This window comes from the organism of the source record quoted next, unplaced genomic scaffold (assembly GCF_019419815.1).
Source record: "Pyrus x bretschneideri cultivar Hongxiangsu unplaced genomic scaffold, Pyrus_bretschneideri_v1 Contig1, whole genome shotgun sequence".
Lineage (NCBI taxonomy): Eukaryota > Viridiplantae > Streptophyta > Magnoliopsida > Rosales > Rosaceae > Pyrus > Pyrus x bretschneideri.
In genome coordinates, this window is record NW_025999390.1 from 15,425,038 (window position 1) to 15,452,988 (window position 27,951).

Below are 27,951 nucleotides of genomic sequence, written 5' to 3' on the forward strand. Positions count from 1 at the left end.
TTTGATTGAGAAGAGAGGGAGGGGAGCAGGGGTGGCTTGGCTTTATATATTGAGGGACTTTGAGGGGTGTTTGGATGCGGACTTGGGTTGGGCCAGGCCAGAGCTATAACTAGGGTTAAATATGGTGTTTGGTTAAGATAAGAAAATGGTTATCCAGTTTGGCTGGGATTGATTGGCTGGGATTGATCCTGACTCCTCAAACATAATTGTCGTAATTTTCACTTTATTTTTGGTGGTCATAAATTGAAAATAAATGGTAGTGGATGAGTTTTATTGGTCATTTGTGTCCTCTTTAGATTAGCAGATTGGTCTTTTTCCTTGCTTTTACTACAAAGTTAAAATGTGTTACGCATCAATTGATGTGATTTGTTTCATTATTATCGAATCAAATTGTATTCATTGCAAATTGTATTTATTTATGTTTAATAATATAACGTCATGTGTCATTATTTAATCGTTAGCAAAGAGTTTGAAATTTCTTTTGTAAATAAAATTTTATTAATTAGATCAATCTCGAATTTTGACTAGTTTGGTTACGATAGTGTTAGCATATGTCTTAGTCACCTAAACCTAATACTTTGTCACATAACTAATAGTAGTCTTTGGTGCGGAAGCAGATTATTTATTTATGAAAAACAAAAGGATGTAGAAATGCAAGCAAGCAAAGTAGAAAAGTAAACCTAAACAGACCTTCCATGATTTTGAAATTAACAAGTTTTAAATTTAATGTCTATTTTGTCATTTAATACTACGGTCTGGTGATATTCCTCTTCATTTGTAAGTGAGAAGTCTTAGATTCTAATCTCGTGAACAGCGAATTCGATACCAAATTAGACTGCTCATTGTGTAGCTTAGCCAAACTCCTCATTTCCCTAGTGTAAAATATAGCATTATGCTCAAAAAAATTTAATGTCTATTTTTATCACTTTTTCCCTCTATATTCTCTTAATCTGTCCACTATTCCTATAAATTTAATGTTTTCCAATTGAAACTAAACTCTAATTCAGAGTTAATAATAACAACTTATATATTATTTTCGTACATTGAACATTGAAGAATGTATGAATGTTTAAGTTTTTAAGCATAAACCATCCAAAAGCAGTTGTAAAGAGAATCCTTTATTCTTTCTCTTTAATAATCCCAACAAGATGTAATGTTGATAATTTAGGTGACATTGCCAGAATGAGGTGATCGCTCATGGCTTCTAGAACCAATAGACAACGGATATACATAAAAGGACAATGCTTATGTTCCCCTGCATTAGGGGACTTACTTGTCTCTCAGTTACGATTAACACTTGTATCATTCGAACATCATAACATCAAATCGGAAATGTTCATTCTCTTTATCATCATCTAAAAATCAATTCTACAAAAAATCATTTAATTTGGAGATTGTTTAGTCAACCATCTGTGTTAAACCAATTAACAATTTTGGTAACAAGTGTCATCCGTATGATGAACCGTCCATTTGTTTTATGCATATGAATGGCTAAAATGTCTCCTAATTGAATAATTTTTGCATATGTACTCTTTAAATGATGATAAGAAGAACGTACAGTTCCGATTAAAATGTTTGGACGATAAATATTAGTTAATCATAGGAGGGACAATTAAGTTCTCCATAGAGAGACACAAGCATTATCTTTTATAAAATACACCAACCAAAATAAATAACAACAAAAATAAGACAATGGAAAGTAATAGTGGTTGCATCTTATGTGTGCCCTCCAAACCAAAGCATAAGAAGTACCATAAACCATATGGAAAAAAGGCTCATAATCTCTTTCCCATCTACTATAATAGCAAGTCCACCTCTCTCAATTGCTAGGGGTATTGGATGATTCAATCCATCAAAACCAACAAAATGAGCTCTAGCCCATGCCCAATCGGTCAAGCTACAGTAAAAAGGAGAAGGCTCGACTGCACTGCTTAATCAAGCCAAAATTGTCTGACTCCTCGCCTAAGATAGTATGACGTCACCCATGTTATAAATGGAATCCGAAAAAAGGCTTATGATTATTTATACTTCTTGGATTCATTCTCTTAACAAATGATTGACAATGACATTACAATCTAATTTAACCACCTATAGGTACAAGCAAGCATGAAGTTTTTATAAAATGAAGCATTTTCTTAATGCAAGCAATATTCTACATTAAAATAGAGAAAAAACGTTTAAACTCAGAATAAGGTAGATTGAAGAGAAAGACTATAATCATTAGAACAATATATCACCCGTCGCATATATTAGCTGTAATTGAGTGCCCAAAAATAAAACCCTAGAATATTGAATCAATGCTAGCCGCAATCAACAAATTAAGAGGCCAAATCCATTTGCAAATGGCTCGAGTATTTCGGCTAAAAAAAAGTATCTAGAACCTTTCATGATTTTACTAGAGCAGGAAAAGGACCGCAAGTGTAGTGGGATGTCATTTGGAACCACTAGTTTATCGTGCAGATCTTTTAACTCTTGCCTCAGAAGTCAGAAGCCCCTCCCACCGCATACAAATTTCAAAGGAAGATAAGTCGCACTTCTCCATCGACTTGGATATTGTTTTCTGAAGATATAATTACACGATAATCATCGTGATCACAGATTAAAATAGTATAAATTTGCATGAGAATTTTGGTAGCTTTTTGGGCTAGGAAGAGCCACCTTACCAAGTCCACTAGCAGCCATACGGTGATGGTCCATCGAAACAGTAGTAACCAGGTTTGTTTGTCTCATTAATTATTGCAATTGTCTGTTGTTTTGCTCATCTTCCCCTTCATTTTCAAGCTTGATTATATTTATATGAGTAGTACACATCGAACCTGAAATATCTATAAAACGTACGTTCAAGGGCCAATCACACGGTATCCGATTCCAAACAAGAGTATAAATGACCCTAAATTGTGAAGAAAGTTGTATACAACTGGTTGTGATGAGGTTGAAACTAAATACGACGACTTACATGAAATATAACGTTAAGGCGACGGTGTTTTAAATCAACTATGTGAAGTTATGCAAAAAAATTTAATGTGGGATGTCGTGTTATTTGCTCAATATACCACGGTAGTGTCTTGATGATGTAGATAAGTCATTCTCATTGGTCAGACAAAAAAAAAAAAAAAAAACACTTATATGACGTCGAAGTGATGTAAAACATATCTTTGGGGGTGAGGGTTTGTCATAATCCATGCTGATGTGTTTTGACATTATCGTATTATTATTTTCTAAGGTTGTCTTCTACCATAATTTGTGATCGATAACGATCGCTGGACTTTGTTGATTTGCCATCCCAAACAATTTTGTATGGATGAAGTTTACTAGTCTTTCAATTTTTTTACTGGATAGTCGGGTCATCGGTTGCGACCATTAGTCCGTGATGTTGATAGGACATTTAATACTAGTGATACTTTTCTTTTAAATGTTGGAAGAAACATCAAACTCGAATTTCGGCTCCCAATTGATTATAAAAACACAAGATCGTGACATCAAGGATTGTATTTTTATGTGGAAGTCTTCCACGAATAAGAAAGAATAATACATTAATACATGGAACATTTTTTTCTTCTGGGTGCGTGCTGTATGACTCTTCTTACTAGTTAATAAATGACATACCGAGGACACGTATAATTTCTCTTTCGAAAGATGCTAGCTACCTTCTTCTCTTTAACTTCTCATATATATATGGACGGCACACGTCACATACGCCTAAAAACTAAGATTCTGATATTCTGGAAGCATATTTCTTTCGTGTAGATCAATTCACTAAACAAGAAAATGAATAAAGTTATACAACTAAATAATACAACAAAGGAGCTTATGCCTGAGACTTACATTTCAAAAAGAATCATTTTAATTACAAAATTTTCCAAGCTTGATTATATTTATACGAGTAGTACACATCGCACCTGAAATATCTATAAAACGTACGTCCAAGGGCCAATCACATGGTATCCGATTCCAAACAAGAGTATAAATGACCCTAAATTGTGAAGAAAGTTGTATACAACTGGTTGTGATGAGGTTGAAACTAAATACGACGACTTACATGAAACATAATGTTAAGGCGACGGTGTTTTAAATCAACTATGTGAAGTTATGCAAAAAATTTTAATGTGGGATGTCATGTTATTTGCTCAATATACCACGGTAGCGTCCTGGTGATGTAGATAAGTCATTCTCATTGAATACGAGACATTGATCAGACAAAAAAAAAACAAAAACACTTATATCCAATGGTTTTGCCAACATAACGTTAAGGCGATGGTGTTTTAAATCAACTATGTGAAGTTATGCAAAAAATTTAAATGTGGGATGTCATGTTATTTGCTCAATATACCACGATAGCGTCCTGGTGATGTAGATAAGTCATTCTCATTGAATACGAGACATTGATCAGACAAAAAAAAAACAAAAACACTTATATCCAATGGTTTTGCCAACATAACGTTAAGGCGACGGTGTTTTAAATCAACTATGTGAAGTTATGCAAAAAATTTTAATGTGGGATGTCGTGTTATTTGCTCAATATACCACGGTAGCGTCTTGACGATGTAGATAAGTCATTTTCATTGAATACAGGACATTGATCAGACAAAAAAAAAAACACTTATATGACGCTTGAAGTGATGTAAAACATATCTTTGGGGGTGAGGGTTTGTCATAATCCATGCTGATGTGTTTGACATTATCGTATTATTATTTTCTAGGGTTGTCTTCTACCATAATTTGTGATCGATAACGATCGCTGTACTTTGTTGATTTGCCATCCCAAACAATTTTGTATGGATGAAGTTCACTAGTCTTTCAATTTTTTTACTGGATAGTTGGGTCATCGGTTGCGACCATTCGTCCGTGACGTTGATAGGACATTTAATACTGGTGATACTTTTCTTCTAAATGTTGGAAGAAACATCAAACTCGAATTTCGGCTCCCAATTGATTATAAAAACACAAGATCGTGACATCAAGGATTGTATTTTTATGTGGAAGTTATCCACGAATAAGAAAGAATAATACATTAATACATGGAACATTTTTTTCTTCTGTGTGCGTGCTGTATGACTCTTCTTACTAGTTGATAAATGACATACCGAGGAAACGTATAATTTCTCTTTCGAAAGATGCTAGCTACCTTCTTCTCTTTAACTTCTCATATATATATATGGACGGCACACGTCACATACGCCTAAAACTAAGATTCTGATATTCTGGAAACATATTTCTTTCGTGCAGCACGGCGATCAATTCACTAAACAAGAAAATGAATAAAGTTATACAGCTAAATAATACAACAAAGGAGCTTATGCCTGAGACTTCTATTTCAAAAAGAATCATTTCAATTACAAAATTTTCCAAACCTACATCGTCTCGAAGGGTAGGCTGGAAACTAAAAGCATGACATCGATTATTACCTGGCATCACTGATCACCACCGTCATTTCTGTCGGGGTTTCGAAGAAGCCCATTAGAAATACTTACAATTTGCTTCTGGATTACATGCAGGTCCCTGTAGGAAGAACAAAAGGAATGCCACTAGTTAGTTCATAAATCATCTACTTTGCCTTCTGCTATTCCACATAAACAAGACAAACGTCTCACGAGTAGTCAACTGCAAACTTAGCTCGAGTACATATAAACTTCACAATATCTGTAGTTCTGTATAAAGCTTGCAATTGTCAGATGCCCAAATTCTTTAATGGCAAAATGGGGTAAAACAGACTGCACAGCCGGAGGACCTGTTCATCCTAAGTTCTAGGTTCTAAGTACTGAAGGGAAACTAGTTACAAGGTTGCTTTTACAAAATCAACTGAATCTGAGATGTACAAAATAATGGAAAGAATCAAAGAAAGGAGTAATTCATTTAAAGATACTTGTCCTTTGTCCACACTTCACTGTCATACACTTGAATTCATAATTTCATCAGACATCACAATACTGAATCATGCTTAAACTTCGTTTTCCTTATTTACATGCCAGGGTATTATTTCATTTTCTTTCTGTTTTACTCTTACTCCAATATCGTATATTAGAAACTTTTACAAATTTCCAGCAGTATTAAAGTTAACAAAAAGAGTTAATTACAAAAAACTACCTCAACTATGGGTCAAATGACACTTTCATACCTCATCTTTTAAAATTGACAATGTCATACCTCATCTTACGAATTTGTGTCAATGTTATACCTTCCGTTAGCTTGACCGTTTATTTCTCAGTTAAATGCTGACGTGGCTTGATCCGGGACCCATTTTTATTAAAAAATTAATAAAAAAATTATTAAAAACAAAAAAAATCATTTAATATTATTTAAATATTAAAATAATAATAAAAAAGTACATAAAAAAATAAAAAACAAACCTCTCCTTCTCCCCTCTCTCTCTTCCCTATCATTTTCCTGCAACCCAGAAAAGAAAAAGGAGAAAGAAGAAGAAGAAGAAGAGGACAAAAAAAAAAAAAAAAAAAAAAACCCAAACCAAACGAAACCCAGTTCATACCCCCTTCCCCCACCACAAACCCAACCCCCTGCCGCCGAATTCTACCAGCTAGTTTCTGCCGTCGACTCCGAAGACGACGACGACCAGATCGGAAACTACACCGTCCCGATCCACTCCCAGCTGCACTCCAACGACGTCACTGTCAATCAGATCGACGGAGGAATCTCGTCTCTCCAGCTAAACGACGGCGTCGGGCATAGTGATCGCTTGAACAGAAGCAGCGATGACGAAGCGGAAGCAGAAGAAGTGGAGGAGGAGGTTGCTTCCAACTCGGAGATAATTAGGGCTTTCAGAGAAGACGAGAACTGCAGAAACGCGCCGCTTACGGCGGAGAATGCGATGAGGGTCAGGGAGGCCATGCGAGGAATTTCCTTCGCCTGAGCTCCTCCGCATTGGGCGGGTCTGATCTCTGAGAACAACTGGATGGACCGCCTTCGCGGGCTCGGGCAATCTTCTTCCCGGAGGTGAAAATGTTTAACACCCCCCACGCCCCCGCCGCCCATTTTCTCCTCGCCCAGGAGAATGGGTTTTTTTCTAGGCTTTTTTTTTTTTTTCTTGGGTTGTAGGTAGTGGGTGCGAGGTTGGGTGCAGAGGGTGGGGTGCGAAGGTGGGGAGGTTGGGTGCGTGGGTGTGGAGAGAAGAGGGGGTGAGGAGCAGGGAAAACATATTGTTTTTTTTTTTTTTTTTCTCTTCTGTTTTTCTGGGTTGCAGTTGCAGAAAGAGGAAGAAGATAAAGATGGGGAGAAGGGAGAGAGGGGGGGAGAGACGAATTGATGTTGGTTTTTTTTTTTTTTTAAATAACTTTTCTTTATTATTTTAATATTTAAATAATATTAAATGATTTTTTTTGTTTTTAATAATTTTTTAATAAAAATGGGTCTCAGATCAAGCCACGTCAGCATTTAACTGAGAAATAAACGGCCAAACTAACGGAAGGTATAACATTGACACAAATTCGTAAGATGAGGTATGACATTGTCAATTTTAAAAGATGAGGTATGAAAGTGTCATTTGACCCATAATTGAGGTAGTTTTTTGTACTTTACCCTAACAAAAACATACCTCAGCACACGCACAGACAGAGAATCTGCGTCCAAAATTAGGACCTCGCTTCCTCACAACCCGAGCAACACAAGGTTCACTATGGCGCTTGCAAACTGGTATGCTATTCTACATGACTTGCTGTAACCTTTGGCACTCCAATAACGCAAAATTATTCTTCTCTTTGTCCAAGGAGCAGACATCTACTTCATCCTGATCTTGATTTGATACACTAGAGTTCAGTTCATACTGCTTGGGACTGCCGCTTTGACTTTCTGGTATTGGAGTTTCATTTGAGAGATGATTAGAATCTGGAACATTTCTCTGACTAGTAGAAATACCAGTATTATTGCTCAAACTGTTGCTACTGATAGAACTTTTCTGAAAAAATGACCTCAAAGAGAGTTGGGAACTCCTTTTTGATTTTTTCCTAGCTTCACTGCTGCACATTGTTTTTGTACGTTGACCACCTAAAGTTACCAAAGTGTTACAAGTAGCCTCAATAGCAAAAGCGCTTGAATGCTCATTTGTTTTTCAACTGATCACTTGGGAGTTTTGGCTCAAAGAACAGGAGTTGCCGCTGGGTGCACCGGGTGTGCATCATTGGTCAGGTGAACATCTTTCTTCCTTACTGAAACTCTCTTGAATGATATTTCTGTCTAACTTGTTACGCAGCTTGTCTTTTCATTAGCAAAGATACTGCACAGGAGGACAAAGGGTTCAGTCAACCTCGAGTAGGCATAGAGAAGAAGTAGCTTCAGGAGAACAGGTTAAGAGAGCATACAGCATCCATATGGGGAAGTATGAAGTATTAGTAATTAAGCGATATAATCAAATTCAAATCTTTTTCGTTTTCACTCTTTTATTGTTGGACTCGTAGTCAAAATATTTAACATCTATATACATAGATATAGTTTTTATTAATGAACACCAAAGTTGCAAACTTGTCCCAAACTAAAGGCAGCTGCACATACGATATTCCACCATCCCAAATCACGTTAAACACAAGGCACACAACAAACCCTTAATCTATTTGATCAATAAGTACTGCTATAATATAACTAAAATCAATAGACAACTAAATACTAGTTGAACCAAGGAAGCAGTCGCTTCCTTCAAATTTCAAGTGTGCACAAAAGGTTTATCATTTATGTCCTTGCATATTTCACGAGAATGTTTATATGGAAACATCTAAAATCAAACAAGATGGTAGTCAGCAAAAGGGAGAATATAATTCCATACCATGGTTTGTTGGAGGCCACCAACCATTGGAATGTATCTAACAGATAAAGATGGGGTGCTATGCTGGGAAACACTAGGAATTTCCAGTAAACTTGTGTAAACTGGAGCATGATCGGAGTCTTCGAGTTTGATGTTCTGCCCTCCCTTCCATCTGCGGGCGGGGAAAGAGGTCAAGGCAACATCATAACACTCACATAGACATGTTTCACCTACATATATGTACCACATGCATGCACTTCCACATTACCTACTGTTGCATAATCACAAAAGTAAAACTAATACAAGAATGACATCCATGCATGGGCTGCAAGCACACAAAAAACAAGCATCTATGTATCCTATACCTCAGAGAATTTCCTGGTTTCCACCGTTTAAATTGTGTCAATATGTAACACTCCTTGACATGGCATGTTACAAAATTATGACTTTGCAAGTCCTGCTCTTGGTGTAAGCATGCCCCTGCACAAAGATTGTGATCGATTCTAGAGCCATAATTAAACTCTTCAGCACCTGTACTTTGTGACCAGCATGTGTATGCTTTACCTATCAGGATTATTTGCTATGAAAACATCAAAGAAAGAGCCTTCATTTTCCACCAACATCGATCTAAACCATCTTCTAAATCTACAAGGTAGATTTTCTCAATTATTAGGAATGAACTACAATTATATATTCTGCATATAATTACATGCACAGATGGCCACTGCTAGAGATCAGGCAAACATCTTACTGGTTGATCTCAAAATCTGGTTGCGTATCACAGTGATCTAATGAAGTGGGTGCAATGTTAAGATCACCAACAACAAATATCCTCCTACCCTGACGCAAGAGAGACTCCCACCTTTTCTACAACAGAAACATTAATAAAAAAAAACTACGACAATAACAATTCTAACTTTTTCGATGGCAACTTAAAAAGTAAAAGGGTCATTTTGGTTACCTCTAACATCTTGAAAACTTGAGTTTAAACTCCGTCCTTTCAGTATCATCACATCCAGCTCGAGGCCCATACAAATTGAAGAGAACTACACAGCCATTGTCAATATAAATCTTTAAACTTTCCCCAACAAATAAAATAAAACCTCACAAAGACTCCAGCTTGAAACTAGAAGCTAAGGCAAAACATACCAAAATGCCCATGATCCGGGATAACACACTGCCCCTCGCCATCAACCTTCAAAAGCTCCTCTTTTGAAAACTCCTCAAGCCCTTCCGCAACCGCAATCATTTCTTCCTTTCCACTGTCAAGAACCCCGGTAAAGCATTCCTCCGCCACCTCCGGCAAAGCGACTTCGTCACTCGAGAACGCCCACTTCGCACGACAAAATGTCGCCACACCTTCACAGAACCACATTATATTTAAAAAAATCAATCAAAACAGGAAACATAAAGGTGCAAAATTTGAAGAGAGTGTGTGCCCCGCGGTGTGGCTGGTTGAGGCATTTTAACAAACAATTATCGGAGTACCCGGTGCGGCCCCTTCCGGAGGTGCCGGTGCAGGAGAAGGACTCGTAGCCCTCCGCCAAGTCGGCGGTTAATTCCTGCCGTCGCAGCTTGGTTTCCTGGAAGCAGATGACGTCGGCGTCCAATGAATTCAGCAATTTGAAGAGAGAGCCGAACTGGGCAATCCGCGGCCGCAGCCCGTTCACGTTGTACGTCACAATCTTCATCTTCTTCCTCGCTTCTGGTTACAGATAGATGGAAATCCTCAACAGGCAATTTCCGAATTTGGAGGTAAGAGAAAGCGAGGGACCGAAATGCGACGCCGTTAGGTAAAGCCGGTAAGATAGGTAATTTTAGCAATTTCCCCCCGGATGTTGTACTTCTTTAGATGATTAGGCCCCTACAGTTTTGATTTGCCCAATTTTCCTCTATCAATTAATGTTAATTACCAATTTTTACCCTTAACTCTTCCCTCATGTTCATTTCTTGTGTGTAAAAAATTCACATGCGCGTCATCAAAAGTTTTTTTTTTTTTTTTTTTTAATTTTACGTCACAACTTAAATATAAAAAAAAAAAGATGAAATGAGAATGAAAATGACATTAAGGGGAATACTAGATGGAAGAAACTTGTCAAGTTGAAGTTCAGGAGACAAATCGATGTTCAAGACAGAAATTAACGAAATAGTTTTTTTAAAGTACGCCATTGATTTCGAGACACTTCATAAAAAAACGCATATCAATCCTCTCACTTGAAGTATAAAAACTTTTGATGATTCAAGTTATCTTTTAGTTTGACCAAAACTCAAAGAGAAGAGTCAATCTGAAATGTTGTTTGATTTTGCCTTCTAAAGTAAGATTCACGCATGCTACGTAAATAGAAAACAAAGGCTTGTAAGATTTGAGGCAAAAGCGTTTTTATTGTTGCTAGTTTAATTATTTGAGTGGTAATGTGAAAAAATTGAAAGGTGATGCCACTTTTTTAAAATGGTCTAAATTCGAAGGATATATATATATATATATTGTCAAATTCAAGGTTATATTTTTGATGTACTCTTTATGTTGTCATTAAATTAATTTAAATTTGAGATTCGTGTCTTTAATTATTAAAATCATACTAATTTAACGGTAACTAAAACATCATCCTCTTTCTACAGGGTATAAAAAAAGTAGTGTTATTCACACATTTATTTTTAATTATCACACAATCCTCTTACTTTTCATCTTTCAGATTGAATGAATGAATTGAATATAATCGATGGACAAAAACTAGCAAATATGTATGAAAAAAAAAAAAAAAAAAAAGTGTAGATAGCACTATCTTATGAAAAATGCACCATCTCCCTTCCAAAGCAATTTTAATAAGAAATATAAATTTTGCCATTAAAAAATTATAAAATTCAATAAAAAACGATAAAAAAAATGAAAAACCCATATCCAAATCGCAGGTGGCAACCATTTCCCCGTGGTGGATTTTGTTGTGGAAAGCAAGTTGAGATCAGTGTTCAATTTTGTATCTTTGTGATTCTCTCTCGTTCTTCCCCAATTTCTTCAATTTGCAGTGAAGAGCAAAATCCTAGGCTCAAAAATTAACCCCAAAATTATGGATCCTTGGAAATCCGACGATTTCTCAGCTGCTTCAGCTCCTCCTTCTACTCACCCTCTCCCCTCCAATCGTCCCCACAACTCCAACTCTGATTCCAGGTTATCTCTCTCTCTACAAATTTTATTGGGTTTGTTTGGATTCAGCAATTGAATGTCTGTTGGATTAAATAATTTGGAAAGAAAAAAAAAGGAAAAAATGATTGATGGGCTTGAAGCAGATGAAAAAGTTTGATCTTTACAGTTTGATTTTGTTGGCAGGCAAAGACTTGATGCGGAGACGAAGGACCCGATTGTTGCTAGAAAGGTTCAGAAAGCAGACCGCGAAAAGGTGAGGAGGGATCGATTGAACGAGCATTTTTTTGAGTTGGGCAACACATTAGGTAAGTTTTAGTTGCTGCTGTCTGTTACTCCTTCTGCCATGATTTTTCGGGAATGACATGTTTAAACATCGTAATTGAAGTTAGATAGTTTCAGTTTGGCATGAAATTAATACATACTTGGATTAACGGTCTTGTTAATTCGCAATATAGTTAGTTTATGATACACATCCCTTGTGCCCTCGTTGTTATGCTGGAAATGCAGATCCGGATAGGCCCAAGAACGATAAGGCAACCATCCTTACCGACACAATTCAAATGTTGAAGGATTTAACTGCCGATGTCAACAAACTAAAGGCTGAATGTGCTGCACTTACTGATGAATCCCGTGAGGTGGGGTGATGTTATTGTTACCGTGTAGTATCCTGTGGTTGTAACTTGTGAGGATGATTATGTGCTAATGTGATCGGAATTCTTGTCTATTACAAGCAGCTAACGCAGGAGAAGAACGAGCTAAGAGAAGAGAAGGCATCTCTAAAATCCGATATTGAAAATCTAAATGTTCAGTATCAACAAAGACTGAGAGTTATGCTCCCATGGGCTGGCATGGATCCTTCTGTTGTTATGGCTCCACCTTACCCATATCCAATGCCTGTAGCTGTCCCTCCCGGCCCAATTCCCATGCACCCGTCACTTCAGCCGTATCCTTACTTTCATGCTCAAAATCCTGCTGCTATGCCTAATCCCTGTTCAACTTTTGTGCCATATCCAGTACCTGCCAATCCTCCAGTAGAACACCCATCACTGCAGTGCGCATCTGTCTCCCACAGTTCAAGCAAGCAAGATTCCAGGAGTAGGTCATCAGATCATCAAAGGGGTAGCAATGCTGAAAGGTGTGACGACTCCAACGATGTAGCAACAGACCTTGAACTTAAGATGCCAGGGTCTTCAGCACCACAGGTTAGTTTTAACTTGTAAACTTGTTGTAGAAGCAATACTCGGAGTAACGTTTTTGTATCTGTATGTCATAGATATAACTGCAGCAATGCTCTGTACATTAGAGATAATAATTTACTGAGTTGAGTTTCACAGGATTCATCTTCTGGGGTTAAGAAGGCCAAGCAATCACAGAGGAAGGATAGGGGCATTACAGATGGAAGCTCATCAAGTAGGTCTTCTTCATCTCAAGTTGTTCAGGAAAGCTCCTCCAACAGTGTAGGTGACGTTCCCAAGCCTAACAAATGAAGATAGGTCGTCTGTATTTCTGACTTCATCGAACTGCTAACATTGCAAAAGCCTGTGTTTTCTGTGAAACCCTGGTACACAACACCTTCGAGGTTAAATTTAGCATCTCAGTTTCAAAGTAAATCCCAAGTCCAAGACTCCAGTGTCCAAGCAAGCAAGGATTTCCTTTGGCTAGTCACAAGTTTGATCGACTTGGCCAATACTTGCCTCACCATGTTTGGTCTGCAACATTATCCAAAAAGTTTAAAGTTTAAGCGTATAAGCAATGTCACTAAGGAAAATGTTAAAAAAAAACAAAAAAAAATGATAGGAGATCAATTCGAATGATACTGAATGAGTTGTCTCCTTATGTGCAAGACAATGTTTTAAAAGGCTTGCCTCAGGGCGTGCCTAGGCGGCCTCTGAGGCTGGGCGTGAGGGTTGCCGCCTCTGTTTTGAGGGAGTGGGCGGAAGGCGTCAAGGCATCTCTATTTGGCTGCTTCTTTTGTTTTTGTTTTTGTTTTGTTTTTTTTTATTTTTTTATTATTATTATTATTTTTTAATTTTTTTTTTAACTCCCAAGCCCAAATTTTGGGTAGGGTTTTAATTACCTTGTACCTCTTCCTTGCATTATCGTCTCTGCCTTTTTTTTTTTTTCCTGGTTTTTATTTTTTTATATAATGGATGTGTGTGTTGTCTGCGTGCATTGTTATATGTGTGCTCATTGTGTTTTCATCCTCTATTATATATATATATATATATATATATATATGTATATAATAGAATATATGTATATATATATATATGTGTGTGTGTATATTTATAATATATGTGTACACTCAGTGTATATATTAAAAAAATTTGGCCCTGTAGGGCTTCACCTCACGTCTCAAGCCTAGGCCGGGCTATCCCTCAAACGTCTCGCCCATACCTCACGCTTTTAATACACTGGGTGCAAGGTGAAGCAAGAGAGTATGAAATTGCGTTTTATGATCAGATGAGAGTTTGACCAAGTTTTATGATATGTTAGATAGGCTTGTAACTTCAATTTAATCTCACTTCACTCTGTGTAACTCACAAGTCATTACTTTATTCGGTTGACTCTTGAAATATATGTGGGATCCAACCTCTAATAAGACTATGCCACATGTTCAAAAATCATTATTTTATTCGGTTGCCTCCTAAAATATATATGGGACCCAACCTCCAATAAAACCATGATAGATGTTCAATAAATTTGATTATAAATTTCCAGTATGTATTACCATTTAACAATTAGAATTTTTAATATTTTTTTTTAATAAACGATATTATAAAGGAGGGGGCGAGTTTAGCCACACAATAGGCTAGCAATAATTTGGTTCAAAATCACTTTTGGTGAGAATCGAGCTTGAGACCTCGCACTTACAAGTGATAAGAAATATCACTAAATCGTAGTACTAAGTGACAACAATCATAAAATATTAAGTTTAAAAGAAATTGAAGAGATGAAAAAAATCAAAAAGAAATTAATTAACCTGGCCCATCCAAATCAAATCCACATAAAAAATTAACATATCTATGGCAATGTTGAGTGGATTTTGAGTTTTATAAAAACGACTTTTAAGTTTCAGATAGCGAAATGGATCAAAATCGAGTTCTAAAGGGCAAAGTGGAGCACACTATGAGTTTCAAAAAGTAAAGTGACAACTTCTGAGTTACAGAAATCAAAGTATTAAAATCGAGTTTCAAGTGGCGTAGCTAAAATTAAACCTATATATTTGCGTTCAACATGTAACAGTTTTGTTTGCTTAAACCCTCCTCTGTTGGTGTTGATCTTGTACCCAAGGCTTGTATTTTGGCCCTTGATCTTGTAATGGAAAATAAAAAGGGAAAATGGGTATCTCAATAGATCTTTATACAAAAATTAATCGAATCAAATCAAATAAATAGATTACTGTTGCAGTCCTATTAGATTAAGAATGTGATTGTGTAAATTCCAGTATATCTAGGGATATCTTGGAATATTCTCTAGGGTTAGATATTATCCTATTAGACTTGTAATCCTAGTAGCGTAAGGATTTAACATTTCCTACTACTATAAATAAAGGCACAATGAGGTGATACAAAACACACCTCACAATTACACATCTCTCTCTTTCTCTCTACTATTGCCTCATCCTCTCTCTCTGTCCTTTATATGATTTAGTGAATTAGGCCTAGAACATGTTATTAGCACACTCTTGACACTACGCTAAAGAGAGTTTGTTCTTCAATCAGGGGAGTATTACATTTTAATCATTCTTTTTATGATTAATTTATTATTTTATTAAATTGGTCTACATGCTATTGATTCAATTTAATTCTTCTTTGTTGAACATGATACAACACATTAGAGATGCAATTCCGGTTTTCTGAGAAAGATCTTCTACAAAATTCAAAGGCTAAGTTGTTTTCTGCCAATTAGGTTCTTTTAAAATAAATTAAGATATTTAAAATGATCATGAAGCATGAAAACATTTCTCATGATGAATGAACCCCCTATATTTATGTTTTCCCTTCAATTATATATATTGCATATGTGTTCATATATTTTGTCACTATATATATATATTTATTTATTTATTCACTATATATATATATATATTTATTTATTCATGTAATACGCAATTATGCTATGTGAAATTTGTGAGTCAAAGAATCAAAATAAAATAGAAGCAATTTTGGGTCTTTTCCAAACCCTAACCGAGAAAAAAAAAAAGAAAAAAAAAGGAACCAAGCAGCCTTTCTGGGTTTGCTGTGCGCGAGAACCAAGCCCACTAGCCGGGCCTTCATTCTTTACTGGGCTTCGAGCCCTGATTCCCTTTGGGTTCTGAAAACCCTAAAACTAAAACGTGAAAAAAAAAAAAAAAAAACAACCCAGAAAAGCGATGGAGCCACGGCTTGAAGCGCTCGTGCCAACCTAAGCCGAGCCGCTTAGTTTCTGAGCCAAGTCCAAAACCCAGACACAAAAGCATATGACGTCATTTTTAGCGTCGTCTTCTTCGTCACGCTTGACACCAGCTTGCCTACAGTCGAGCTCCGGTGACCTACAACGATTGGAAGTTGTCCCCGACATCGAAACCTCGAGATTTAATTTGAAATCTCGACCATGTTTTGGAGATTCTCGAAGAATCTCACTGGTTTTGGACCACCACCAATGTCAAGAAAGTACTCTGTCGTGGGTTTAAGGGTTCTCGTTGAACCGTGACTCAGTCTCATCTGAGAACACCACCAAATCATGGCGGCGCTGTTCGGTTTTTCCAGCGATAGTACACACCCAGCAAAGTTGGGGTGCGCAAATCAAACCCAGTTTGTTTGGGCCTTGTCTAGACTCAGCCCACTTGGGCTTCAACTTTTTTTTCTTTTCTGGGCCTATTGCCCTCTCAACCCCATAGCCAGCTTGGAGCTGGGCTGATTTTTTTTCACAAACCAAGCCCACTTGGGCTTTCTTTTGTTTTGGCCCGCATGCCAGCCCAATTTGGGCCTGATTTCTTGTGTGGCCTGCAACCCACATTAAATAATAAATGGGCCTAGACAAATATTATTTTTCTTCTACGATCGACCCTGAATGGTCCCAATCTATTGAATTAATTAAAGTGACCAGCAGTTTATTAATCTGACAAGACATCCAAAATTATTGGCCTGAAGCCCACTTTTGGACATTAACGATTCAATATTTTATTTCTTTTCTTTGAACTGCTGACTCCCTATCGTAGTCCTGAAGCACTTACACTTAAGTTCTTGAAGCAACCTAAATCCACTACACCTAGTTGTATATTGTATTCTTTGTTCTTATAGGTACCTCCTTTTATGAACCGGAAAGATGCACCGAACGATGATGCCCTGCTTTCGCAATGATGCACCGAAAGGGCATACTTTACTTCGGCAGAGGTGCACCGAATGGTATTGCTCGGTCTATCGAACAGACTCCTCTAGCTTTGGCTGGAGCCTACCGAACCCAAGTCTGGGTTTGTCTCTTTCATAATCCAATTTCGAGTTTTTTTTTTTTTTTTTTTTTTAACAACCTATGGTAGAAAGGGCTTGCCAAGGTGTGGTCCTTGGCACCTAAGACCTAAAACTTCAAGAATAAAGGATAATATTCCTGAACCTCAACCCTGCAGAATCTACTTCCGTCTTGATGGAATAAATCATTGGTTATGCACCTGTTCGTGAACCTACCAATGTTGTTGAGGAATGCCATTCTAGTAGTCAATAAATGAGACTAATTTTGCTCCACTAAACACCGTTAGAAGAGCAGACTTTTGACATGGATGGCCTTGTTGGCCAAATCCCCTTAAGTAAACCATTTACTTTGTGAACACTTTTCCATGTTCTTGGATTCAAGTTTGGTGTATGTTTTCGTTATGGATAATCTTATTGATATTGTCCTCGAATACGTGTTAATTGAATCATGTTTCTTGTATACATGTGACCAAATTCAATTAAACACGTGATTGGGAAAGTTAGTTATCTAGATGAATGCGATACTACGCACACTAATTTTATACCTAAATCATATCTCTAGCAACGACTTCAGGTCTATCCAACCTGATTAAGAGCATTGGCATGCTCCTCGTTGTATGAATGGTACTAACTTACCATTTAAGAAACCTTATATTCTCCCCGTTCCGGAAGAACGTCGTTGAGTTTTAAGGATATTCGAGAAAACAATGATCATGAATGAAATCATTGAAGAAAATAAAGTGGAATATCTTTGCACCACCTCCAAAAATGAGCTTGAAGCTTTGCTTTGGGGCCAATGGGTTGCCTCCCAACTGGGAACACACAACAAGTGGCTGGCCTGGAGCCGGGTGATTCGAGTAGTTTACTTGCTTTGGCACGACCTTTTGGCACACTTAGGTCGAACAATGATGCTATGATGCATCTCCTTACCCGAAGTAAGGATCTTATGCCTACAAGCACACTTTGCCAAAGCCCGCTCGTTTGGGAAATTTGATTTTTATATCATCCCTCACAAAGATACGAAATCACCTTTTTTTTTTCACAGTGGATTCAAGGGAATATATGTGGACTAATCTACCCAAAATGTGGACCATATAAATACTTATGCTTTTGGTTGATGAATCGATGAACTGGTCACATGTTTGTCTACACATATTGTTGTTAAACCTCCTGGCCGATTTTAAGGGTTCACCATCCTACTTATCCCATAAAGTCTGGAAGACTTGATAATGCCTCAGAGTTTATATCGACGGTTTTCGATAAGTATTTCATGTCTTTTGGGTTTATAATTGAACATTGCATTCCCATGTTTACCCCAAAATAGCATTGCAAAGTGATCATAAAGCACAATTTAAATGATCGCTTGGACCTTGGTGAGCATACCAAGTTTTCGGTTTTTGCCTAGGGCTATGCAATCTTGTACATATCTATGTTGGTCCACCTTAAGGCCCATTGCCACTCAACCTATTCGATGTTACAGTTGGTTATTAGGTATGAACCCGATGTTTCTTACTTACGCATTTGGGTGTGCATTCCATGTGCCAAGTTGTGTCGCTACAACGTACCAATATGGGTTTTCAAAGAAGGATGTGAATCTTTGTCGATTACGATTTTTCTTCACACTAGCTTTCTTAAAACCCTTGCAAGCAATCTTTTTACCGCTCATTTGCGGATTGTCACTTCAATAAGACAGTCTTCTCGTCGTTAAGGAGAGATAAAAACGTCAGCGTTCCTGTAGAACGACATGAATTTTCCTGGACGTTGCCCACTATGTCTCATCTCGATCCCTATACCACACAAGTGTGAGAAGCAAGTGCAATGATTTCTAGCTTTCAGAGTGTTGCTCCAGACCCATTCCTCTGATCTAGCTAAAGTGACAAGATCATATACCAGGTGCAAACATGTTTGCAAGGATAAATGTATTTAACGGACGTCAAGTCAACATCCTAGAAGGATGTGCCACCCCTAAAGGATGGTTTGGCCATCCATGTTGGACTGTCTGGTACACCAACGGATAACTAATCAATCTATCTCGCCCTAAAGCACGACATATCACTCGGTTCATAGGATTCACTTCCTTAGAAGAGGAAGACATGTCACAACAATGAATCCATACTCGATTGCTATCTCAAATCCTTTCCATCTCATAAGATTAATCTGGATTACTCCCGAGACTTGAAGTTCTTGGTCCAGTATACTAGTTTGTATGAGATAATGGAATTGAAATGAGATTATCATCCATGATGTTTTCACTTATATGGTAGCTACTAACATAAATGAAAATTGACGATATCAAACTGTGTTTCGTTGATTAATGACAACGTAGAACTGATTGGACAACCGAAATTACAATCCAGGTTAAATTCCTTACCAAAATGTGTTTTGGACATATCGTTCCTACACTGCCCAAGGTAACCCTGTTGTGTTACAAGTGGGAAAGGAAGCATAATGAGATGAATGAAATAGTGCAATGTGATACACGTCTTACGGTGCAAGATTTCTCTCAAACGCCTTGTGATTGATAGCAGCATTATGAAATGTGGTTAGCATTTTTCCATGGGGATATAGATACGGAGATTTACATGTAAGTTTCCAAAGAATTACATGGACTGGTTCAAATAGTTCTAAACCACGAAACATCATCTTAACTTGTTTCAGGCGTTCACTTAAGGATTAAAGCAATCTAGCGGATGTGGTATACCCATCTAAGTGATTATTTGATCAGTTAGGGATATGAAATATGCCCTTGCGTGTTAAACTATGAAGTCATATTTCGAATTGCTAGAGTTACAGTTTATGTTCATGACATGAATCTTACTAAGACTCTGGAAGAGCTTAAGAAAACTGTCTCACACCTGAAGACGGAATTTGAGATGAAGGATCTTGGAAAAACCCTTTTATGCCTTGACTTGAAGTTCAAGCATTGTTTTGACGATACTTTGGTCTACCAATCAAATTACACCCCGAAGGTGTTACCTTTTGAGTATACATATGATCTTCCATACGCTATTTGCAAATGAAACACTTGAATAGGTTATGGAATTCGAAATTCCATATCTAAGTTCAACTTTGCGCTTTGTTGTACTTAACCATTGCGTTAGATAGGACATCTACTTCGCTGTGATCTATTGGTAAAGATGCAGCATTGCACCTACACGTAACCATTAAATTGGTATTAAAGACATTTTTCCGCTACCTTGAAAGGTACTACAGATTTGGGCTAATCCCAACACATCGCGAGCGGATTCGACCCCCTGATCCTCGGAATGATGCTTGCCTTGTTGTTATGCTGACGTTGGTTACTTAACAAACTCGCACAAGGCAAATCCCCAAATGATTATGTTTTTACCATTAGGGATATCGCAATATCTTGAAGGTCCATGATATGACCTTAGTTGCGAAATCTGCAAATTGTTCCAAGACTTACCCTACTTCACTATGCCACACATGATACATGGTTAAGAGCTCTTGTTGAGCATATTCGAAGTATTTGCTATTTTCATTTATCATTGAGTCCCAACGATGATCCATGAAGACTATGCCGCATGTATTAACCCGACCAAACTATGATACATCAACGAAGTCAACGCCAAGATATATTGTATCTACATTCACATTAGCAAAGCATTAGGAGATTGAAGTCATGCAAGCCATTCCCAAACAACCTTGTCGACCTCTACACGACGTCACTACAAAGTCAACCTTCTAGAAGGTTGTCCGAGGAATTGGTATGCCTAACTATTCATATGCAATGCTTGTAGTTATCATTTGGAAGTTCTGTCAAACTTAGGGGAGTATCTAGAAGTATACTCACTTGATCTTAATGTATTCTTTTTCCCAACGATTAGGAGCATTTTTCCCATTGGGTTTTTGCTACCTAACTAGGTTTCGACGAGGCACCCATCCTGGGCTGATCATACCCTTGTGAGCTCTTCTACTTATGTCCATAAGATGTATAGTTTTGACTTAATGCAACTTCTCACTTTTCTCCTTAGCCTATGGGTTTTTCTCCCACCTTGGGTTTTACCATAGCAAGGTTTTGTGAGTTTTATCTTTTATGCATTCTTTTGTTGATCTGAGACTCGCATTGGCTCATTGTGCCAACGACTTCATCAACTATACTTACTTCATCGCTGAAAACCTAATGCGCCATTTGTTTGAATATTTACAGACTTAAGGGGGAGTGTTGTAGTCCTATTAGATTATGAATGTGATTGTGTAAATCCTAGTGTATCTAGGGATATCTTGGAATATTCTCTAGGGTTATATATTATCCTATTAGAGTTGTAATCCTATTAGGGTAAGGATTTAACATTCCTTACTACTATAAATAAAGGCACAATAGGATGATACAACACACACTTCACAATTAAATATATATATATATATATATATATCTCTCTCTACTATTGCCCCATCATCTCTCTCTCTGTCCTTTATATGATTTAGTGAATTAGGTCTACAATAATTACTAAATAATTTCTGATTTAATTGATTTTTTGTTGAAATGATTTTTAATTATTGATTAAGAAGATGAATGATTGTAGAGTAGAAATCGCGCATTTTCGACTTGGACAGTGAACATTGTACTATTAGAATTACAATACTGCTCTTACTATTTGGTTGTCTAACCAATTTTTTTAGTATAAATGTCATGTTGCTACGTGCAGTTATCCAAGTAATTTTGGTCGACGGTTTATTATTAATTAAGACGAATGCTAGCGATCTCATTCTACTCAAGTTGCTTGTTGATTTGAATAGTACATTCCATAAAAAAAAATTAATTATATCCAAAATCGTTTCTTCATTTATTAGTTATCGGTAAATAGACCGATCATTAAAACAATCAAAATTAAAATAGAAAGTTTTCAGTCATCAATTAACAATGCATGATTGTAAGAAGAAATAAAGAAGTTCAAATGAAAAAGTAGCAAGCATTATTGACCGAGTTTTCCCCACATTTAATATTCATTAAAGCCTTATTGTAGTTTTTTCCCCGAGCATAGTAACCCAAGAAATTCAGTATATTCATGATATTTTATTCGTTGTTTTGTACATACCAATGATCATAAATAATGATTGTAATAGTAATGGTTTCAATCATAAATAATGATTATAAACGGTTACAATCATAAATATAAAATTTCGTAAATTAATTTGAAAGTATTTTAAGAAGAAATTCATCGTCATCGTTTGAAGAGCCAAATTAATTACTTTGTCAAAAAAAATCTATTGGGTCACACACACACACACACACGAGGTAACTTGTTCAAATTGTCAAGCCCTTGGTAGTTTCTTAGGTATCGTTTGATATGCAGACGGGACGGGACAGAACGGAATGGGACGGGACAGGACAGGACAGAACAGAACGGAACGGAGCGGAAGCAAAGATGCCCTAGGATGGAAACAAGGAGGAAGAAGAAGGAGACGGAGAGGTTATAATTTTGTGTTCCACAGATGTGGAACGAGTCGTTCCAGGGGGGTGAGGTGGAACGAAAATTCACTCAAAACTCGTCCTGTGGAACAGCTCGTTCCACCCGTTTTAGGCGCACCAAACGTGGGACGGAACGCCTTGTCCCACTCTGTTCCGTCCCGTCCCACGTACCAAACGGTACCTTAATATCATATGAAGTATGAACCCCGTTCCGGTTGTAATCTGCTATACTTTATAATTTATTTTGTCACACATCATAAATTGTATGGCACAAACAACAAATCTCCAACATCTGCAAAAGGATGTACACTTAGAACAACCACCGTAGCCGGAGCCGGAGCCACCTTCTTTTCAGATCCACACCAACTCTAACATCACACGTCTCAGTGAAACGTTTATATCAATCCTATGAAGAATAAAATTGCTGAATACTTGAGTTCAAGAGTGGTTCAGATGGTTATAAATTAGAAAACCGGAACACCCTTCATACTCTCTTACTTCCAATCTACACCTTCCTAGCATTCCGGTGACCAGGTGAGCTAGTCACAGTTCTCGAGGTAATGCTCGCAGTTCTTAGAAGTCTACGGAATTCTGATAGGCTGATCCTCCCATCTTTGTCAATGTCCGCCTCGTCAAGAAGTGGATCAATAGAACCTTTTAAACCCGTGTGCTGCAAAAGAAAAGAAAGCAATGTCGTACATTAGCAAAATTAACAAGAACAACACTCGAACCAATTCAGTGTGCCATGTATCTGTGTCGTCTGAGAGGGAGAAGGCAGATAATACTGACCATTCTAAGTTCCTCTGGAGTTATAAACCCATCTCTATCTATGTCGAATTTCTCAAAAGCTGCCCGTGAGCGCTGCTGCCATTTCTGTGAGTCATGTTCCTCCAACTGATGCACATGTAGAGTAGCTGCGACAAACTCAGTGAAGTCCACAAGCCCGTCTGTGTTGCTGTCAATCTGAACCAAGCAAGTAAACAACCACATCCCAAACCGTACAAAGGAAGCAACATCCAAACTCTGATATAAGGATCGATGTGAGATTCACATCGCCTTGGGTTGGAGTAAGAACGATAAGGGGAAGAAGGCCCTAAGAGACTGACATCAAGAACATAATACAAAGGTGGGGTTTTCCCTTCGTAGAGAGAAGGCAAAAAAATGAAAAAGGAAAAAGTTGTGTGGTTGGCATACCGCTTCCAGTATCTCAAGGACACGCGAATCCTTCAATTTCCAAGGGACATCTTTAGCAAGTGCCTGCAATAAAGACATCAATTTAGAAGTTACAAAGGTACCAAATTCTACATTTCATTAGGAAGTGGGCATCAAATTCTGAAGTTCAAACTTAATGTGATAAAGGTTTACCTGTCTCATTTCTTCGAGACTAATCGCACCATTCTTATCCACGTCAATTGCATCAAATTGATCTTTGAGATCAGATAGCTCCTCAGGATTAAGTGTGCTAGCTAATGCCTGCAAGGACAATTTTGAATGCAAGAAAATTAAATACAAAACGCACTTGTCTTTAATGTATTGGAAACTCCAACAGAAGGAAATCTTTCTTACCCTTAGAGCAAACTGTTTCAAACGGCTATATCTCACGAACTGGCGCATGTTATTGAGAACAGATATATCGATAGGAATCTCTGATGCATCACCTCCTTCTTTAACCCACGGGTGTGCTGAAATGAAAATATAAAGAACAGTTAAACCCCCAAGGAGATAATCTTATCACTTCAAATAGTCGCTGCGAAATAAAATAATAATGTCTCTGGGTATTGACTATTGACACCACCAACTCAATTGCAAAGAAAGCAAGCATTCGGAAAATCATTTCCAAGTACCATAGTAGTCAGCATTATTTCTACCAGGATGAGATCTAGGGACATACATAGAGCCTGAGCAGCAGTTAGCCTTGCCCGAGGATCCTTCACAAGTAACTTCTTAACAAAATCTTTAGCACTGTTACTTATGCTTGGCCATGGTTTGCGACCAAAATCAGGCTTGTTCCTTAAGACCTGCAAAAATAGAGGCAATTAAGTCTACTAAACAGAAAAAGGAGGGGAGGGTGCGACATATGCAAATAATGAAGTGGCAAAGGATTCTTGCCCCCAAAAAGAAAAATGAAAATGCAACAGAAAAGGGAACGGGTTTATTAGTACACAAAGTTAAGAAACTATACCTCCTTAAATATACCATCTTCGGTCTTATCCCAAAATGGACGTCTCCCGCAAAGCAAAATGTAGGTAATAACACCAATACTCCAAACATCCGACTCAGGCCCTGACTTGCGTTTCAATACTTCAGGAGCAACATAGTAAGCACTGCCAACAATATCTTGAAACTTCTTCCCTGCATTTTCAGTTTAAACAACTTTATAGGTTTCAAATATAAATGTCTAGAAACCTCGTTACAACTAATAGATGAACAACACTGACAGGAACTTGTAAATCTCTTGATGAAATCTTTCTAGGACTGAAAATATGCATACCTGGTTTTATGAAGTCAGACAAACCAAAGTCCGTTGCCTTCAAAGGCGAGTCTAAGGCTTTCGACTTGAAAAGAAAATTCTATGAGCAAGGAATAAAGGTAAGGTTATTACAAACAACAACAACAAAGCCTTTTCCCACTAAGTGAGGTTGGCTATATGAATCCTAGAACGCCATTGCGCTTGGTCCTGTGTCACGTCTTCCGTTAGATCCGAGAAAAATGACTCCAGATAACAATTGCTATATTCATGTTAATGAACTTGTTTATACCTCAGGTTTCATGTCACGGTGCACCAGACCATGTAAATGACACTCGGCTGCAACCTTGAGCATCTGCCTTACAACTACTGCGGCATCCTTTTCAGTGTAACGGCTGTCCTTCCTGATTAACCAAGAACAAGAATATAATAGCAATGTTACAAAAGATATCAAGGAGCAAAAAATTCATTGTCAACCAGAAATCAGATGAGTATTTATCCAGGACTTTAGGGAATCTTACTTCTCTAGAATCCGATCCAGCAACTCACCGCCTTCACATAACCTGATAAGACAGAAAATTGAAGACAACATATTAATAGGATGATGAAAATGAAATACACACTTATTATAAAATACAATGTCTCCGAAAAGATGAAGTTCACGTAACCAGAAGAGGAGTATATGAATCAAAAGAAGAAACAATGGATAGTCTGAAAACAATAAAAAGAAAACTTACTCCATAACTATATACACATAAGAGTCATCTTCACAGGCATTATAATAGTGGACCACATTTTCATGGCCTGCAAGGGCCTGTAATATCCTGACCTCTCGCTTAACATCCTCCACAGCAATAGGTAGAATCATCTGCCGCCAAACAAAATACCATTCAAGCATTAATGGAACAATTTCAAAGAGGAAAACGGGAACAAAGTAATTATCTTGCCGATGGATGCATCAATAACAATTACATGTTCAGGAAAACTGGCTGAAAAGAAACAAAATGAAATACATATTTCAACACTTGCAACTTGGCAAGAACAGGAAAACAAAAACAGACAATAACTTTGCTAACGATGCCTGCAATAAAACAAAAGGCAAGCCCCACAAAACTTGAGTAATTGTATCTACAACTATTTATGCAATCAACCAAACTAAGTAGTTTCCATTAAATAGAATTAACCGCTACCGCAATTGAATGAAGGTGCTCAAGAGGTTCAAATTTTAAGAAGCGACAACTGAACCCCAAAAAATGGGAAGTTTAACTCTCTGCTCCTCAGAAAGACCAACAAAATTTCAGCAAATGGAGACTAATTTAAAAAAGGCAAACGCCAATAGGAGAAAGTGGGAATCTACAAGAGATTAAGTCTTCATAGTATTGGAAAAAAGAGCAAAAAACCAGAATTTCGAATCCGCAGATAGAATCTACGAAAACACAACTAACAAGTTTTTTTTTTTAATATCACATTTAACAATTGAAATCCACCCTAAATGGAAAGTTTCACAATTCATCAAAACAAAAATGAAAAATAGGGAAAACTCATGAACCCCAGAATGTCATACAGCAAAATGAGATTAAAAAGGGCAACTTTCCAATGAATTGATCCAAAAAAAAAATAAAAAAACACAAAACCCAATTCAGAAATTTGAGATTCCAGTTCAATACCTTGCTCTTATCAATCCTCTTGACCGCAACTCGATCCCCATTTGCCCTATCGGTTGCAACGTACGTGTACCCAAATTGCCCGTGACCCAACAACTTCCCGATCGTGTACCGCTTATCGAAATTCTTATCGTACCCGAAATCGGTCCGCTTTCCGCAGGGAATGACCCCCGTCCGGCTCCTAGAGTTGAGCTTGTTTTTGGGTTTATGAACAACCTGCTTCTTGGGCGGTTCATTGGGTCCGTGGGTGGGTCTCTGTTCTTGCTTCCCGGCTGTTGTGCTCTGTTTTCGGTTGTGATTGGAGGCAGGGGTGGCGGGGGCGGTGTTGTTGCTATTTGAGCCACTGACTTTGATGGTGGAGAAGCACCCACCCATGGTTGACCCAGAAGATAAAAAAACTGAGAAAGGAAGAGAGGTTTTACTTTTCAGAGGTTTTGATCGAAAACCATTGCTGGCGGAGAAGGAAATGGATCATTTATGGAAAGGATCAGAGAAACATATAGATACAGAGATATATAAATATAATGAGATGGAAGGAGGAAAGATTGGAGCAGATAGGAGGAAGAAGAGAAGAAAGAGAGGGAGGAGAAGGAGGGAATGGTCAAAAGAAGGTTCTTATGACAAAAAGAAAAAAAAAATTAAAATTGAGAGAGAGAGAGAGAGTTGGCGCGGACGTTATTATTTACTTTCAAAACAGATTTTCTGAATTTTCCTTCCCTTTTATGTCTTTGAGTGAAATAAACAATTTAACATCTCAATACTATATTTATTATTTGTTATTTAAAAAAAAAAATCTAGAAGATTTATACACATGTGCAACACGGTGAATGTTTTGTTGCTCATCACAGTAAATAGCGTAATAATAGTTAAAAACAACACAAGATTCCGAAATAAAAAATAAAAAATTTAATTCATTAAAAGAGAATTTACTAGAACGATGGTAAGAATTTAACGAGATTAGAGATGGAAGAGGAAAGTGAATACATCGAGTGAGTTTGCAATGGTAGATAATAAACGTAATTTTGTATAATTTGTATGTGTAATGAAA

At 37.4% G+C, this 27,951-nt stretch overlaps 3 protein-coding genes across 4 annotated transcripts; 1 reads left to right on the top strand and 2 right to left on the bottom strand.

Moving 5' to 3' along the window:
* Positions 1-4,907: 4,907 nt before the first annotated feature.
* Positions 4,908-10,628, bottom strand: LOC103953481 (DNA-(apurinic or apyrimidinic site) endonuclease 2-like). The gene is made up of 7 exons (XM_048588661.1): positions 10,235-10,628; positions 9,896-10,105; positions 9,708-9,792; positions 9,112-9,226; positions 8,768-8,918; positions 7,547-8,224; positions 4,908-5,499 (listed from the first exon to the last, which is right to left on the bottom strand). Exons 2-6 carry the CDS (start codon positions 9,935-9,937, stop codon positions 8,213-8,215), a joined length of 405 nt encoding a protein of 134 aa, XP_048444618.1. The 5' UTR covers positions 9,938-10,105; positions 10,235-10,628; the 3' UTR covers positions 4,908-5,499; positions 7,547-8,212.
* Positions 10,629-11,597: 969 nt separating this feature from the next.
* LOC103953482 (transcription factor bHLH121) lies at positions 11,598-13,498 on the top strand. The gene is made up of 5 exons (XM_009365218.3): positions 11,598-11,912; positions 12,072-12,193; positions 12,396-12,523; positions 12,623-13,090; positions 13,223-13,498. The coding sequence occupies exons 1-5, from the start codon at positions 11,812-11,814 to the stop codon at positions 13,373-13,375; spliced, it is 972 nt and encodes a 323-aa protein (XP_009363493.1). The 5' UTR covers positions 11,598-11,811; the 3' UTR covers positions 13,376-13,498.
* Positions 13,499-22,981: 9,483 nt separating this feature from the next.
* On the bottom strand, positions 22,982-27,517 carry LOC103953483 (calcium-dependent protein kinase 28-like). Of its 2 annotated transcripts, none has more exons than XM_048588666.1 (12): positions 26,907-27,517; positions 25,977-26,107; positions 25,761-25,802; positions 25,532-25,643; positions 25,264-25,342; positions 24,955-25,124; positions 24,664-24,790; positions 24,339-24,454; positions 24,138-24,245; positions 23,967-24,029; positions 23,562-23,795; positions 22,982-23,442 (listed from the first exon to the last, which is right to left on the bottom strand). In XM_048588666.1, the coding sequence occupies exons 1-12, from the start codon at positions 27,276-27,278 to the stop codon at positions 23,278-23,280; spliced, it is 1,719 nt and encodes a 572-aa protein (XP_048444623.1). In that variant the 5' UTR covers positions 27,279-27,517; the 3' UTR covers positions 22,982-23,277. The 2 variants fall into 2 exon arrangements, with proteins under 2 accessions (XP_048444623.1, XP_009363494.1); XM_009365219.3 differs by having other exon boundaries at positions 23,562-23,735; positions 26,907-27,516.
* Between the last annotated feature and the right edge of the window lie 434 nt (positions 27,518-27,951).